Genomic DNA, 15,701 nt, shown 5'->3' on the forward strand with positions numbered 1-15,701 from the left:
TTGGCATATCTTTTCTGAAAAGGAATAGTCTTAAGAGTCTCATGGTCTTACTGAATAGTCAGCATGCCAAATAGCAAGAAAATAATCTAATATGACTTGTGCTTAGAAAAAAAGTATCCGTTTACTTAAATAAATAAAGCCTCTACAAATTTACTCTTTTACGTCTTACATGAATACTGCTACAAATTTTCCTTCATGCATACATCAAACAAGCTGCCTTGAAATAGGTACAAGCATCTGAAACACGATCACAATGCAGAAAATTCAAAAGAGGTTGAGGAAAAAAATTACTCTGTCTAATACTTTACCACTAAGAACTCATGCGGGTATAATTCAGTACATAGGCATTTGCAAACCATGCTGTAAAACTGGTTCATTACTATAAGTAAACAGATGAACACATAACATTGCTAATATGTGTAATTTGCTTTGAAAACACTTAATGGCATAAGACAACACTCTGGATTAACTCAAAGCAAATTTTTAAGGTAAGTAGATTTTTTTTATTCATAGAATCATAGAATGGTTTGGGTTGGAATGGACCTTAAAGATCATCTAGTTCCAACCCCCCTGCCATGGGCAGGGACACCTTCCACTGGACCAGGTTGCTCCAAGCCCCATCCAACCTGGCCTTGAACACTGCCAGGGATGGGGCAGCCACAGCCTCTCTGGGCAACCTTTGCCAATGCCTCACCGCCCTCACAGTGAAGAACTTCTTCCTTACATCTAATCTAAATCTACCCTCTTTCAGTTTGAAGCCATTACCCCTTGTCCTATCAGTACATGCCCTTGTAAGAAGTCCCTCTCCAGCATTCTTGTAGGCCTCCTTTAGGTACTGGAAGACTGCTATAAGGTCTCCCTGGAGCTGAACGACCCCAACTCTCTCAGCCTGCCTTCATAGGATAGGTGCTTCAGCCTCTATAAATTTGAAAATTATTCTCTATAAAATCATTCTCAATGAAAATTATTCTCTGTAAATTTGAAAAATTAGTGAAAAATACAGTAAGAATTGGAAAATTCCTCCACAGTTAGGTTTTCACTGAGTTTGCTGACAAAATGTTATGTAGAAGCCTTTTTTTTTAATTTTTTAAAAAACGTGATGCTAGAATCTAGGCAGGGCCTCAACAGACAGTTTAACATTTCCTGACAGTTCATGTATCCACCTCCTCAACTGACTTCAACAGCTGTTAAGGGCAGTCTTGCAGAAGGGCCTTTGAATAAGTATCTCCACAGTCTTCAGCACTGCAGCAGATCATTAGGAGGACTAACCATCAGCCAAAGACCTTAAGGTTTCTAGATTTTTAACTGTAGGAGAGCCCACTTTGGCTGCCGTGACCCCAGGGAGACTCCATGTCTCCGTAGTGGACACCCCGGGGCTTCCATGGTCTTTCACTCCAGATTACTCCATGATTTAGATGCTCAGTTATACACCCTTTTCACAGATTTAAGAAATTAACTTTTCATTTTTATTTAACCCCCCCTAGATTTTAAAGACATAAAATCATCCAAAAAAAAAACAAAAAAAAAAGTGTCTGTCAGGTCTGCAACACTCTACTTCTATTACTCTTCACACTCCTTGAATCAAGGAGATTTGTATGATCAGATCCTGCAGTCTTGTGGAGCACATTGACTTGGATCATATAGTCACAAAATGTGAGCTGAATGCATGTAAGTCTAGGATTAGAGATTCTGCATCAGAAGTTTGTTTAGCTTATTAGCAGTACATAAATGTAAGTGCATGGAATGAGTACCAAAATAAGAAAAAAATGCAGAAAAATAAATAAGTGGATCATCATGGGAAAAAAAAAAAGAAACTAGAAACAATCATAATTAAAATAAAAATAAAAAATGCTTACTTCTAAATTACATTACTGAAAACACATCCTGAAAACAATATTTTGGCTTCTCATGTGAAGCATGAAAGAGAGCAGCCAAGTAAACATGTCAATATAATTAATATATTAAAAAAAATATTGCTGCAGCATCTATTCCCAGGGAAATTTGGTTTGCATATATTTAAAAACCCTAGGTTTAATAAACAAAAAAAAGGAAAGAAGCAGAAACAGAACACAAGTTTTAGAAATAATGACTATTCAATAACCACAAACCATATAGACTGAAAAAAAAAAAAAATAAAAAGAATTTACCTTTTTTATTGCTTTGCCTATAAGGTGATCTCCAACTGGTATCAGAACTCCTCCAAAGATAGCCAACACAGCACCAATGACAGCCCCGGTGAGGAGCCCACAGTTTCTGTTACAGACCATTCCTCTCCTATGTCAGGTTGCAGGTAGACAATGTAAAAATGTCCTTGCTGTAAGGCTTGAGGTTTTTTTCTCGCTTGTTGGTCCTGACAGACTCACTGATCTTCCTGAGAGAAGCTGCTAATATAAGGAGAGAGTGGATAAAAATCGCATTCCAAAGCTCAAAGTACAAAGTGCATGAGGTGAAGCAGGTAGGAAGATAACATGTCAAAACCAGCCAGACAGTGACAGCCAGTGCCAAAAAGAAAAAAAAAAAAAAAAAATTGCATGTACTTTTGGCAAGCTAGTTACTTGTTACATATCATTAACTTTGTTTTATTCCAATTCTTTAAAAGACTGCAAAGTCTAGTCTTAGTTGCACTAGTTTCACTAGTCTTTGTTTTGTTTTGGTTTGGTTTTGGCTCAGTTGCATTAGGTCAAACTGACATAATTACTACTCAGATGACACTCTTCCTGAGGCAAGCACCTTCTCTAAAATCTCTCCGTGCCAAAGGAGGAGGCTATAGCCTTCTGCAGTTAAGGCAGCCTGCAAATGCCCATGGCTCCCACTTCAGGCAAAACCAGGAGTTTACACCTCTAGCGTGAGCTACCCAGGCTGGTTCTGCATTATGCCGCTAAGGAAGTCCTCAAGGTCAGCACCTTGGTGGGAATGCCAGCCTCTAATGGGAGGCACCTACGAGAAGCCCCTCTTTCCAGATCTCTGCCAGTCCACAGTCTACTACAGAAGGGATAAAACTTTGTTTCAGGCACTTCATGACAAAGGCATGGCTAGATTTTCCTTTTAGAGCTGCATTCTTACCATCACCTAGTTTCATCGATCCCAACTGCCTTACAGAAAGGCAGATTTCTTAAAGTGAGTCTGGATTTTGATCTTTGAAAGATGTAGCACCTTATATTTCAAGATCATTCAGTCTCAGAAAAAGAAATATGTCTGCAATTACTCATTGGAAAACAACAGTTGCTGGTAATATATGCTAACATATCTTGATATCTGGCCCCTAGTGAAAGGTGTTGTAAAGAAAATCAGAATGATACCAGTGCTGAGAGATATGGTAAAACATAACCTCCCAGTGATACTTTGTCCTATTTGTTACTGTTTATGAATAACTGAGACAAAGAGCTGCCCAATTTGCAATTTATTCTTGCTCAGGAATTAATCACATCCACGGAATTTGCAAGTTTGTTACTTGCTTTAGACCTCCAGCTAACACAAAATCTGCTGTTATTCATTTTAGATGTCATTGTCCATATCCTTTTTATTCTTACCAATTTCTGTTTGTTAACATGTTGTGATCATCTCTAAATCAATTTTAAAGCAGGTATTGATTGCAGAGTTAATTATGCATTCAAGGCCAAACACAGAGAGCAAAGGAAAACAGAAAGAAGAAGTGGAAGAACAACTCAGTCTGAATTCCCAGTTTGCTCATGAGGATTAAAGGGCTAAAAAATCTCCATGGATTTCTAAATAGTAAAGCAAGTGTAGGAATAGCATGTGTTTTATTTTCGTAAATGCAGTTATGAGGTCCTTTTATTAAAAAAAGGACACATTCAGCATGCACTGACATATAAGGTATCACGGTCAGCAGGCTGGTGATGTGTCCTCCTATGTCCTACCAAACTCACAATTATATCATGTCCACACCTAAGCCCAGACTGCTCTTTTTATCTGCCTTGGAAACCTACCTTTTGCCTGCTCTTGCACTAGCAGCAGTTTCTGGCTCCCTTGCCATTAACAATGACTATTTCTGTACGTTTGAGCTCATTTGGTATTTTAACCAATTCTCTGTGGACATTTGCAAGCAGAATAACCAAAAGACTACTTGCAGTCTCAGAAGAATATCCTTCCTATAAAAGTCAGCCCATCCATCCACCTGCCACCAGGCCATTCCTCACGGTTCCCACATCAAAACTTTACCCTTTGATTGCTTTACCTGCACATCCAAGGGACCAAGTCCCTTTTGCTAGGGACTGAGAAGAGTCTCTTTACAGCTGTAAACCTGGCTTTTTTGCTGGAGGAGGTACACCTTATTTGAACTGCAGGTTTACTTAGTTGCTTGCATCTCTACCAGCTCTGTTACTCTGTGCCTTTGCAAGAACAGCAATAGAAACTCATCAAAGGGGTAACATTAAGAAAAAAAATCCATTTCCCCAGACTTTTCATGCAACTTGTTGTACTTTTCACAAACGTAACTAAAAGACGACTTGACTGAGTTATAAAAACACCAAGTTATTAAAGGTTGTTTGACATAGCGGATAGATGCATAATGTGGCTAACAGCAAACTTCAAAGCAAACTCAAGTTAGAAATTCAGTAGACCTGGAGAACTTTTAAGTGAAAGTCTCTAGGACCAACTCTCATGTCCTTGTAGATATGTTCAGATCAAGATCTTCACTCTGTCAAAAGCAGAACCGTAATACGGCTGTGCAACTCATTGGATAAGTGGTGTGGGAATTTAAAAATCTGACTGTTGTTACACATTGTAGCAAATCTAAGAAGCAGAAATTCTCAGTGAAATCAAATTCTGAAAAGTACATATTTCAAGTTGATTTTTCCCCCCAATGCTATCTATTCTAGCAGATTTTTTTTAAAAGTGTGGAAATACACATTTTAATATTTAAATGGAAATACCTCTTCCATAAGTGTTTAAAGAGGGCTTTTAGATATTGTCAGACTTTTTCCTTGGCTTGCATAGTGAAGCTTTTCAAAATCAACACATATACACCTTCCACTGAAATACATTTCCATGTAAGTTTCTACAAGCTGTTCCAATGGATTTATTGTGTGTTAGGCAGACTAGGTATCTAGCACTAACAATAACCAGCTAGAAAGCAACTGGCTGCTAACAACTTGTGTCTATTCCAAGATTTTGCAAATTGTAAAATATTCACCCTTCTCCCACCAAACACAATGCAATAGCAGCCTAGACACATCTCAATTTATGCAATTTAAATTATCCATTACACAACTGCAATGAAGAGCACTCACAACGTAACACAGTTTCACATAGAAGTCAACAAGCTATTCTCACCTATCACAACTGAATGTAAAATATGAAGATGAAAGTAGAAACTTCCAATAAGAATGCACCTGTGTCTGGGAACTCATATTCAAGGGAAAATTATTTACCTTACAGAAAATACCATAACAAAATGAGATATTGTCTATGTGACTATAGTATCATTTCAACTTATATTTGACTACAGGATAAATAAGAATATTCACCCCATTCTAGAATCTTGGGTATCTACTTTTTAATATTGTTTCAAATGACCTTAATAGAATATTGACAATGGAAATGATCCATTCAAATCTCTGAAAAGACAGTTTATAAGCAACTGAATAGGAGGGAAGATGCAAAATGTTATTAAACTTTTTCTTCCCTACTTAACTTATGCTTCTGTACATGCTAGTTTAAAGCAAGCCCTTATAAAAATAATAAAAATATTATCTGTATTTTCTTAATGATTTCTCTAGCTCTAACAGTAATTTTTAAACTTTGCATGACAAGGCATTACTTCAATTCTGACAAAGGATTAGATTTATTGCTGCAAATGAGAGCCCCCAACTACATGGGGAAGAAGCAATGTGTGTAGTGAAAATTAAAATGGGTTTTGAAAATTCCTGTTAAGAGTTTCAACCCAAAAAACATGTTGTTTCTTTAAACATAATTCCAGTTTCTCCAAGGTCAGATGGTGCGATTAAAAATCCTGACTTTATTAAAAGATACATTTGCAGGGAAGAGATTATTTCTACTTTTTTTTTTTTTGTCTTTGACCTACTTTGAAATTATAGTTTTGAGCTTTTTATCTGCAATAGTAAATGCTACAAATATCACTTTAAAAAGATGCATTTCTTATAAATTCACATGACTCCAGAACTGTAGTTTCAAGAATATTAAATATCAGAAGACAGAATGCAAATGGGAAAGCCAGCAATACTGAACATAAAATACCATTGCTAACACAGTAATGAAGCATTTCACTAATACATGTAACATTTCACTGTTTTTTGCAAACAGCTTTGCAAAATCTTGCCATTATATTTTATATTACAGATAAATATTTTCAAGATTTCCACCAACTGATTTTAAAAGTATTCTTGAGAAAAACCCTTTGATTTTAAATGTTGTAGCATATGACTCACCTTGAATAAGGGCAACTGACTTTTCAGCTGAACATACAAGTACTTAACACATGACTTGCATCAAGTTACGAGGAGACAAGCAGCTAAATCTCCCCACCAAGCACATAGGCTCTAAACTCTGAGGGAGTGTTTATATATTCGAAGAGACGTCAGTTCCCTGTTTATCTTTTTGCCAGCAGAAAAAGTTAAGTTGTATTGGTGCTGGGGGGGGGGGGGGGGGGGGGGGAAGCGTTATTTTTGCAGTCTGACTAAAAGCCACTACCTACATCTCGTGGTAATATACTTAGCTGCTGCAATCTTTGTCAAATTTTGATCCAAGTGAGTCAAAGGTCAAGGAGACAAAAGGGTAACTTACTTATTTGGCTCCTGGTCACTTCTCTAATGTCCATTTGCTTTAAAATTGCTCATATTAGCAAGTTATGACTAACCAGTTCCTGACAGCTTCTTTAAGATACAGAATAGTTTCGAATATTCTTTGCTATATAGCATGCTCTGCTGTATAAATAAAGCCTTACTACTGCAGTCATTCTCAACCAAAATACAGGCTAAAGGCCTTTGCAGCTTAATCATTGTGATAGTATATTTTGAAGTAATAAAAATGAGGAAATGTCAGAATATTTTTGAAAGGGATTTTCCTTCACAGGTTGGATTACAACATTTCCTCACAAAGTAAGAGGAACTGCAAGTTCAGTGAACATCATCCCAGAAGCTTTTTTTTCTTAATGTATCTAAAAAGCAGTTATTTTTACAGTGACATCTGTGTAGACCAAAGTGTCACCCCAGCACAATGTCTACTAATAATTCTCAATAATCAGTTTGGCAAGCTTTTGCACAAATATTTTTTAAATACCTCCTCATCCCAGGTGAATTAAATGAATGAATTATTTTAAAAGATTCTTCTGGCAGCAGCAAGAGGAAATGGTTTATATTTGGCTTATTTAATTATAGAAGAGAAAGTACTCCCAAAAATAGATTCTTAGGTCCAGACTTTCAGGGTATGGCACTGAATAGTTTGTGATCCATACGTTTAGTATTTTCTGTGTGGTTTCACTGATTGTTTCCTGTTCTGGTTTTGATATTGCCCTACTTGAAAGTTAAGCTTCTGTGGAAGAAGCTCCTTTCTTCTAATCTACTTCTGCTAAGCAAATCTAAGGTGGATGAAGATTAACGAAATTGAGGTTTTATCTCCTAGTAGTGAAGGCAGGCGTAAAAGTGAGCCTGGTCCTTTGAAAGCAACCTGTAGGACAGTCTGTACGAGGCTTGCTGCCAGGGAAAGTTGGTGACCCTGACTAACTCCAGTTTCACCTCCTTGAAAAGTGGAGTAAAATTGTTTTCCTCTATTCTTTAATTAAAGAGTGGAGTTTAACTGCTGAAGAAGCAGTCCTCCACACTGTGGCTCGTATGCACTACTTTTATAAATATTATCCTTAATTATTGCTATTGGATATCTCCTCGTATGATGCTGTCCTGGGGATGCTCTTGTTCGGGATCCCCCAGCTTTCCTCCCAGGCTGCGCTGCCTTCTTCTCTGCTGCTTTGTCTCTTCTAAGGGGAAGTAATTCCAGTCACTCACACCTGCCCGTGGACATGTTCCCTACCAGGCTCATTTTCTCCATTAGCAGTGTATGGGATTCAGCGTGCACCATCCATAAGGGAGGAAGATATCTACTACTGTCTTTTTGTTGGAATCCTAAAGGCACTAACGCAGATGTAATGAAACTCAGTTTTCAACGTTTACATGCTGAGTTGTATCAGCTGATTTTGTAACTTATGATATCTTATTAACATCCTATATAAGCAAAATCTCTTCTAGCAGGCAGTGCTTGGCAGTGAAATGAGGAGTGCCAGGTTGAACTGCAGGCACCAGCTAAAAGGATTTGAATCTGAGAGGGAAGTTGTGCACTTTTGGATGTCAGTCATCTCTGTTTCTTAAAAACAAACCAAACCATAAGTACTCAATGGTCTTTCTGTGTACTCTGGCTTCATATCAGAGTTCAGAGGTTGTAGGGGAGAAAATACAGAGACACACAGCAACAGAACAATGACAGAAAAAGCAAAAAAATATGTACTTCATTGGAGTCCCGATTGTTGTGACAACAGGCAAACTGCCCCGCAAGGAGAAACTGTCAAGAAACAGAAGTAGTGTAAATGACACTCACGTGCTTGCTGAAGACATAGAAAACTGCGGGAAGTGGAAAAAGATAAATGCAGTTGCTAACTCCAAAGGAAGTTCACCCACGTTTCCTAGAATAAACATATTACTGACAAGAAAATGCTGAAGAGATGAGTGTGATTCCTGGCTTTTCCAGACATCTCATAGCAGAGCCTTTTGGAAATCACTTTCCTTGGGGTGCTTTCTAAACACAGAGGGAACAAATGAGGAAAGATATCATCTTTCTATATGCCCTGAGATTCCTAAACACTCAATGCCTCCCCCCTTTTTTTTTTACGTTAAGATTCCTTCCATCAGGGGATGACGTACCTTAATGGTACATATAATTTGAATTTTGAGGATGCCTACATAAACGTTCCCATATTCCTGTAGGAATTCTCTGATGTACAGTACAGCACAGCATGACTTTATATTCCCGTGTTTCCACAGTCATGGCACTCACAGAGTTTTTCTTCACCTGTCTGTTATGAAACTTGTAAAAACTAATCTTAACATTAATCCCTTGCCAGATGTGGAGATGTTAGCAGATGCTAGCTGAGGTTAGCAAGCAAATTAGAAAAATTGAGGAAACACCTGTCTATACTTTTGCACCCTCTGAACTTTTCAGACACTAACCTTTATTAAAAAAAACAAAACAAAACAAAACCAACCTTCTAGTTGTTAGGTAAAGTGCCAAGCCCTGGGCAGAAGATGAGGTTAATGTTCTCACCATTCAAAATGATTTTCTATAATCTTTTGGGTATTCTTCCTACTTTGAAATAAAGGTGTGAGGAATTATATTTACCTCCTTTCTATTGTAAGTAAAAGCACAGATTTATTGTTTATCTGGCTTATTCTATTAGCATCATCTTATGTGGCTTCTACACTCCATACCCAAAATCCTGTTGCCATCACATTGTCCTGTGGCTTCTCCACAGTTAAGTCCTACAAGAAGGGTTGTATCTTGCTCAGCAGTGAAAGATTTAAAGCATTCAGAAAACCTACAAAAAATAAGAACATGTGGCTCCTGTCCCCAAATAAGCTCTTTCTGATTCAACACACTCATGTTCACTCATGTGCGCTTAGTTCTACTGAGGAGGAGAATGACAAAGATGAATCAGCTACAGAAGAAAATGTGCAATATGCCACCAGCTGGAGGAGACTTCTGCCCCTCCACTTCTCTTGGAGATAATGGAAGGTGTTCCTTTATAGGGAGTGAAATTTTGTATTCATGAAAGGTAGTTTGACTTCCTGTGGAAATGAAAACCTTCTGTGTATCATGTCATCACACAATACGTAAGAAGCAGCAGCACATGACCTATCCACCTGGACCAACCTCAACAATTTACTTCACTTCCATTGCAGAAGAGCCTCCTCTAGTGAACATGGCCTATCTTCAAGTACTGCCTGTAAAGAATTTGAATATATAACACCCAAATTATAAAAATAATAATATAGAACTAATACTTTTTTCCTAAAATATATGTTCACTGTCTTTGTCTCAGCTACTCTCACTGTGACTGCTATTTTGTACCACCTCATTTTCCAAAAGCCACGCGATAGAACAGAGTTAAACGGCAGGAGTGGTCACCTCACTTTAAAAGAAGGAAGTATCAAGATATTTCAGTTGTTTCAGTTTTGCTTTTAATATCTTATCTCTAAGGACCTAAAAGAAAAGAAAGACATAGCTTCATAGCAATAATTCTTTTCTTGTTTAAAGTGAATTACAAATATTTGTCGCAAATAACTTTATCCAGGTAAAAGTAAGCATCTGGCCTAAGGAAGATGAATTGGTTTCCTCTCCTCTCAATGGAGAGGTATGAGCACATCCACGGACTCATCCCATCTACCTTAAATGTTTATCTTAGACAAGAAGTATCATATCTTTTGGAGGGACTAATGTCTCTCCTTTAACTGCAGAGGATCTAAACGACTCATTTAAATTAGACATCTAACTTTTAGAAGGTTAGTGTTAGAACAGTTCCACTCAAACTCCCCCAAAAGGTCCTTCAGTTCCTCCCCTCATCAGTGCACCGTACCAACAATACCAGGACAACTATAAAAGGTTCTGGTAAGTGCAAACAAGCTATGAAGCAAGAAGAAAACGCAATGAGAAAACTTCAAAATATTTACCACCTGACAATAATGGAAAGTTTGGCCAAAGATTGCAGACATGGTGTAGCATTTTTTTGCCCACCTGGCATCACAGACTTTTACTGCAGATGTGTTGGCCTTCAAAGCTTTCCATTGTATGCCCTGGGACATATTCCAACCACTCATATCAAGCAGACTTTGGATCCCTGAAAAAAGATCCTCCTAAACAAGCATTAATACCTGATTTCTCATCACAAGAACTTGGAAGACTCATTCCAAACTGCTGTGTACCTCCTTCATTACCCACTAAAGAGTCCCAGCTGTAGTTTTCCCAGCTCTGTGAAGTGTTAGGACCTAAGGTGCAGTCCCTTGTGATTCTCAGCATGTTCTGATGATACGGAAAACATCCTAAAATACCATTGGCTCAAACCAACTTGGCAGCAGTACAGTGGAAACAGCGTGATATATTTGGCTCCTGCCAGTGATGAGTTTCTCTGTCAAACTGTAACTAGGTTCTTTAAGGGAAAGATGGGTGATGGAAGACCCAGCAGCTGCTTCGATTCATTTTTTTTTCCCAGAAAATATAAATTCTGAGCTTTTCTTCACTGATTGTGGCATGCATAAACCGCTGCCTTTCTCAGTCCTCAAAATCACTTTTAAAATTTATTTTCAAGTGATTTTAGCAGAGGAATCGGGTGAAGAAAGCACAAGAGAGGCAGGGATAGAGCGGACTTTGATTCTTCCACTCCTGTGGGTTCACGTGAGAGTCACTCAGAACGTAGATAGGAAGGAACTTCGCAGAACTGAACCCAATACAGAAACTGTAATATAATAACTGAGGCTTCTAAGTGAGTCTGAAGCAGCAAAGAGCTATAAAAATCTGTTACCTAAAGGACTGGGTCAGTCTATTAATGCTCGAGACGTTTCTCACTGAAACGTAAGGAGGGCACAGAGAGGAGGTTCCAATGGTAGGGAAGAAAAATTTTGAAAGCAGATGACTTTTGAAAGTCAAGAGAAATTTAATAAATCTTGTCCCTACTTGGATATATTCCACTTCTTGCAAAACTCTTCTCCTTGGCTCAGGAGTCACAGAATAATGGGGAAATTCAAAACTCCTTCACTGGTGCAATACCTGGTTGAGAAATAGTCACCATAATGAATCATCCCAGACAATGGCAGTGGCTTTGATGAATGACTGGGTAGTCCTTATGGTTAGCTTTTGCCTACCAGCTACACCATAATTTTGTCTGTGTAATAAGTAAGAACAACATAGGTACAGGGGATTTTTCTGATCAATGAAGACGTAAGTTTAAGATTAACTTTTGGCATCTTTTTCTTTCAGTTCACATGTTCCAGACTTGGAGACATGTCCTTGGTCTGAGCAACATGCAGAAGATCTTCCCCGGGATTTCAGTTCAGCCTCAGACACGAGGTATAAAAGCCACACCATAAGCCTACTGCCAGAAAATACCCTGCTCTTCATCAGGCCAGCACAAGAAGAAAGCTTTACTTAACCAACTGCATGGCATAGGACAGTTGCCCAGCCCCACTTCGAGAATCAGAATCAGTGGTTGGGACAGTACCAGGGGATCCAGGCCTCTGCCAGCACGACATATGTTTTCTACCAAAAGAAAGGGCAACATAGGAAATCATCTGGAGAATTAATACAGGCCAAAGCCCTTTCTGATTAAGCTTTCTCCCTCGAGAGGAAATCCAGAAACTACGGCAGTGGCGGCACAGACTTAATAGAAATGCTCTCAGAAAAGCAGATTTTCCCCTCCAGCTGGCAGCAGAGGTGCAGACCATGTGGGTCTTGCCTACCAGTCTGGGTGAGGAAGCAATACTCAGACAGTTTCAAGAAAATGTGCACCAACTGCCGTGGAATTTTTCACCTTTTATAGCCTTTCCTTATGGATCTGGTGAGCAAGGTTTTATTTAAACTATTTTATTATGAAAAAACTTTATCATACAAATTTTCTTATACCAAAGGATGCCTTTTCTCTTCTTTACTCTAAGTGCTAATGTGCTACTCTTGTGTGCATGGCAAAAAAGGAATTTTTTCCTTTTTTCATATTTCTCTTGAGAAGATAGATACCTAATTACTACAATGAAAGTATAAAACATAGATTGTGCACACACAAAAACCCACCAAAACTGAAAAATAAAATCACCCTTGCCACAAGAGATACCTTGGCAGCAGCTGAAGATCTAAAGAGATTAGGAAAAGTTGTGTAGCATTATTGCATATTAAGAAACATTAACAACTATGAAAAACAGAGCAGTTGAAAAAGTACTAGCAGTGATTTCTGTGCACTAGCAGTAAATGAAGTAGGAAACTAATAGATAACCTGAACATATCAGATCATGTAATTTTCTGATGCTAAGATAAGGCAGTATCCTTTCAGATAAAACCACATTACAGGAATATGTATATAACTATCAGTTACACAAAAAGCAGCTCCAAAATAAAATAATTTAACTGAAAAAACCCTATATTTCTGATCATCTTCCTGGTTGTGCCAATTACATAAATGCTTCTGAAGTCTCACTTGAGGACAGAAAAAAATCCCCCCAAAATAGACAGCTACAGACTACACACTTTTTATGAATAGGACATTTTTGCCAAGTTAAAAAAAAATCATTGAATTAATATCATAGTTATTGTATCAGTTGGATCAGGTATTGAATCAGATCACTAGCACAAGTTATTAGTATTTATACAACTATGCTATATTTATTGAGTTGATCTCAGGACTTCCGTATAAAAAGTAATTTAATATATGTTACATCAGCATCTTCACTGGACATGAATTACAATTTTAAATCTACACAGAAATACACATATATGCTTTTTCCTATAATTAATAATTACTACAGTATTTTCAGATGTTTGTTTATAACACACTTATAAACTATATGCATTTTATGATCAGCTATACACTTGATGTTTCTCTTCATTCATATTTAGTTTTGATAATAAATGTATATAATCCTTTATATAATAGACCTTTATATATAAGATAATAATTTACAGACAAATGATTCTATACACTTGTTACAGTTTAAAACATGAATACACTCATTTTTAATTGCAATGTACAGTGAAATATTAGCAAATATTAAATATTATCAAGATACTAATATGCAAGTGAAATAATTTGATTATCAGTATATTTACTTCCTAAATTTCAGTGAATGGTCTCTTCTTAGAGTTATAAACAGCCAAGAAATAGGGGCTGAATGGCATACCTGTCTTTGCTTTTAATAATTCTGGCATGTAAGAGCATTTGTTAGCAATGGGATGCAGTAGTAGAAACGAATACAATGTCCAGCTGTGTGCTGAGAAACTACATTGAGTCCAGGAGCAGGGTCACGTACCTGTATGGAGGGAGAGCTGTTCTCACTGCTTTTGCCACCAGGATCTGGAGAGTTGCAGAAGAGCCTGCTAAGTTAATTTCTTATTCACAGGAAAACCAAGTTGCTGTAACAACCCAGTAGCAACCCTGGCTGCCCAGTGCCCTACGAGTCACTTGGTATTTCATCAGCCACGAAGAGAAATAGAATGTTGCACAGACGTTTAAACACCTTGGTAGCTAAACTGCCTCAAGTGATAAGGAATTACAAGACCTCTGAGCCAAAGGTAATACTCTTTCACACTTGCACTTTGCAAGAAAGACCAGCAGTAAGAAATCCTTCCAACCCAGACTCTGCCTCTGATCTCTTTACCCTCTGCAACAGCCCAGCACTTGGAGGCAATGTATCAGGTCCCTGTTGCCGACCCAGAACAAGCTTAACTGAACTTGCCCTTTGCAATAACTCTTTGCAAACACAGTCTAATCCCAGTTAATCCTCACAACACGCGGGAAGCCAGGTAAGGAGTTTCATACTAGAGATAACTCTTCATATTTGGGCTTATTATACTTATTTACACAAAGTACAGAGACAGGTCAGAATGAGGGCTCACAGCTGTGAATACAGCTGTTCAAATTCATGGGACTCTTCCTAATGATCTCCACAGGCTTTGATTCAGAATTTTGTTGTCTAAATGAACATCTGAGCCAAGTGACAGTGTTCTTACTTCCTCTGCCTGTCCATTTGGATCTTTGCTAGATCTTTTTATCGTAGCAGTGATGAACTGCTTTAAATACTTTTAAAAAACTATTAGAGTTTTAAGCACTGTATTATTTTTTTTATTTGACCAGCAGATTGAGGCACCTCCTTCCAGTTTACAGCAAATAGCATCAGTGAGCAGCCTGTCTGCCAAGGCCTTTCATAGTTAAGATAAAAGCTGTCCCAGAGGTTAACAGGACCCCGAGGTGAGTCAGTATGACAGGAGCTATAAAGCTACAGCACACATGTACTAACTCAAGAGACATCCCATGGCATAAGCCTCTTTGCCCGGCTTTCTATGCAGTTTCTCCACCTCTAAAGTTAGACAGAAAATGAAGCTAGCAGGCAAAGGAAGGAAACAAAAATATTCCTTAAATTTCCATTAATCTGGATATTTTCTGACCTGTCCTCTTATGTAAGTGCTGTTGTTCTACCTTTGGTTTTCTTGGAGTCCCATTGTTTGCTTCCTGTGTGGCTTTCACATCTGGAGCCTCCAGCTTGTTGCCAGACTTCCCTTCTGCCTTCCTTTCTACATGTGCTTCCTTTTACTCCTGTTCCCTTACCCAACAATCTCCTCCCTCCTCCAGCTCTCTGTCTCTCCTACCTTCCACCCTATCATCTCAGCAGTCACTCCTCCATCAAGCATCTCCTCCGGTCTGTCTCCTCCCCCATTGAATTATCTTCTAGTTTTTTTCCCCACTTCCAGAATTTACAGCTTCGCACCAATTCTGTTCTTGTCCCCTACTATTAGCATTTATATTTCTCAAAATCTCCCATGATACTTTTTTCTTTCTTCTCCTACTTTCCTTCTTCTCCCTCTGCCTGAAGTCCTGGTATATAACCTTCTTGTGTTATCAGTTAATCAAAAAGCTGATTTCAACCAGATTTATCAGTGCTGATACACAGAAGAGTCTTACCTGAAAAGGTTAATTATAAATA

The 15,701-nt window shown here is 38.1% G+C and overlaps 1 protein-coding gene across 5 annotated transcripts in view; it reads right to left on the minus strand.

The window, feature by feature from the left end:
- The window catches only part of CD36 (CD36 molecule (CD36 blood group)), a 38,017-nt gene extending 22,835 nt beyond the window's left edge, over positions 1–15,182 (minus strand). The window contains exons 1-3 of one of the 5 annotated variants that reach the window (XM_075024748.1): positions 6,408–6,503; positions 4,196–4,349; positions 2,148–2,381 (exon numbers count right to left, since the gene is read on the minus strand). In XM_075024748.1, the coding sequence (XP_074880849.1) occupies positions 2,148–2,267 (120 nt within the window). In that variant the 5' untranslated portion in view covers positions 2,268–2,381; positions 4,196–4,349; positions 6,408–6,503. Of the gene's footprint in view, positions 1–2,147; positions 2,385–4,195; positions 4,350–6,407; positions 6,564–15,165 lie in introns of those variants that run through there. The other 4 variants (XM_075024747.1, XM_075024749.1, XM_075024744.1 and 1 more) reach the window with 4 other exon arrangements.
- Positions 15,183–15,701: the final 519 nt, after the last annotated feature.

Source organism: Buteo buteo, chromosome 4, assembly GCF_964188355.1.
Source record: "Buteo buteo chromosome 4, bButBut1.hap1.1, whole genome shotgun sequence".
Lineage (NCBI taxonomy): Eukaryota > Metazoa > Chordata > Aves > Accipitriformes > Accipitridae > Buteo > Buteo buteo.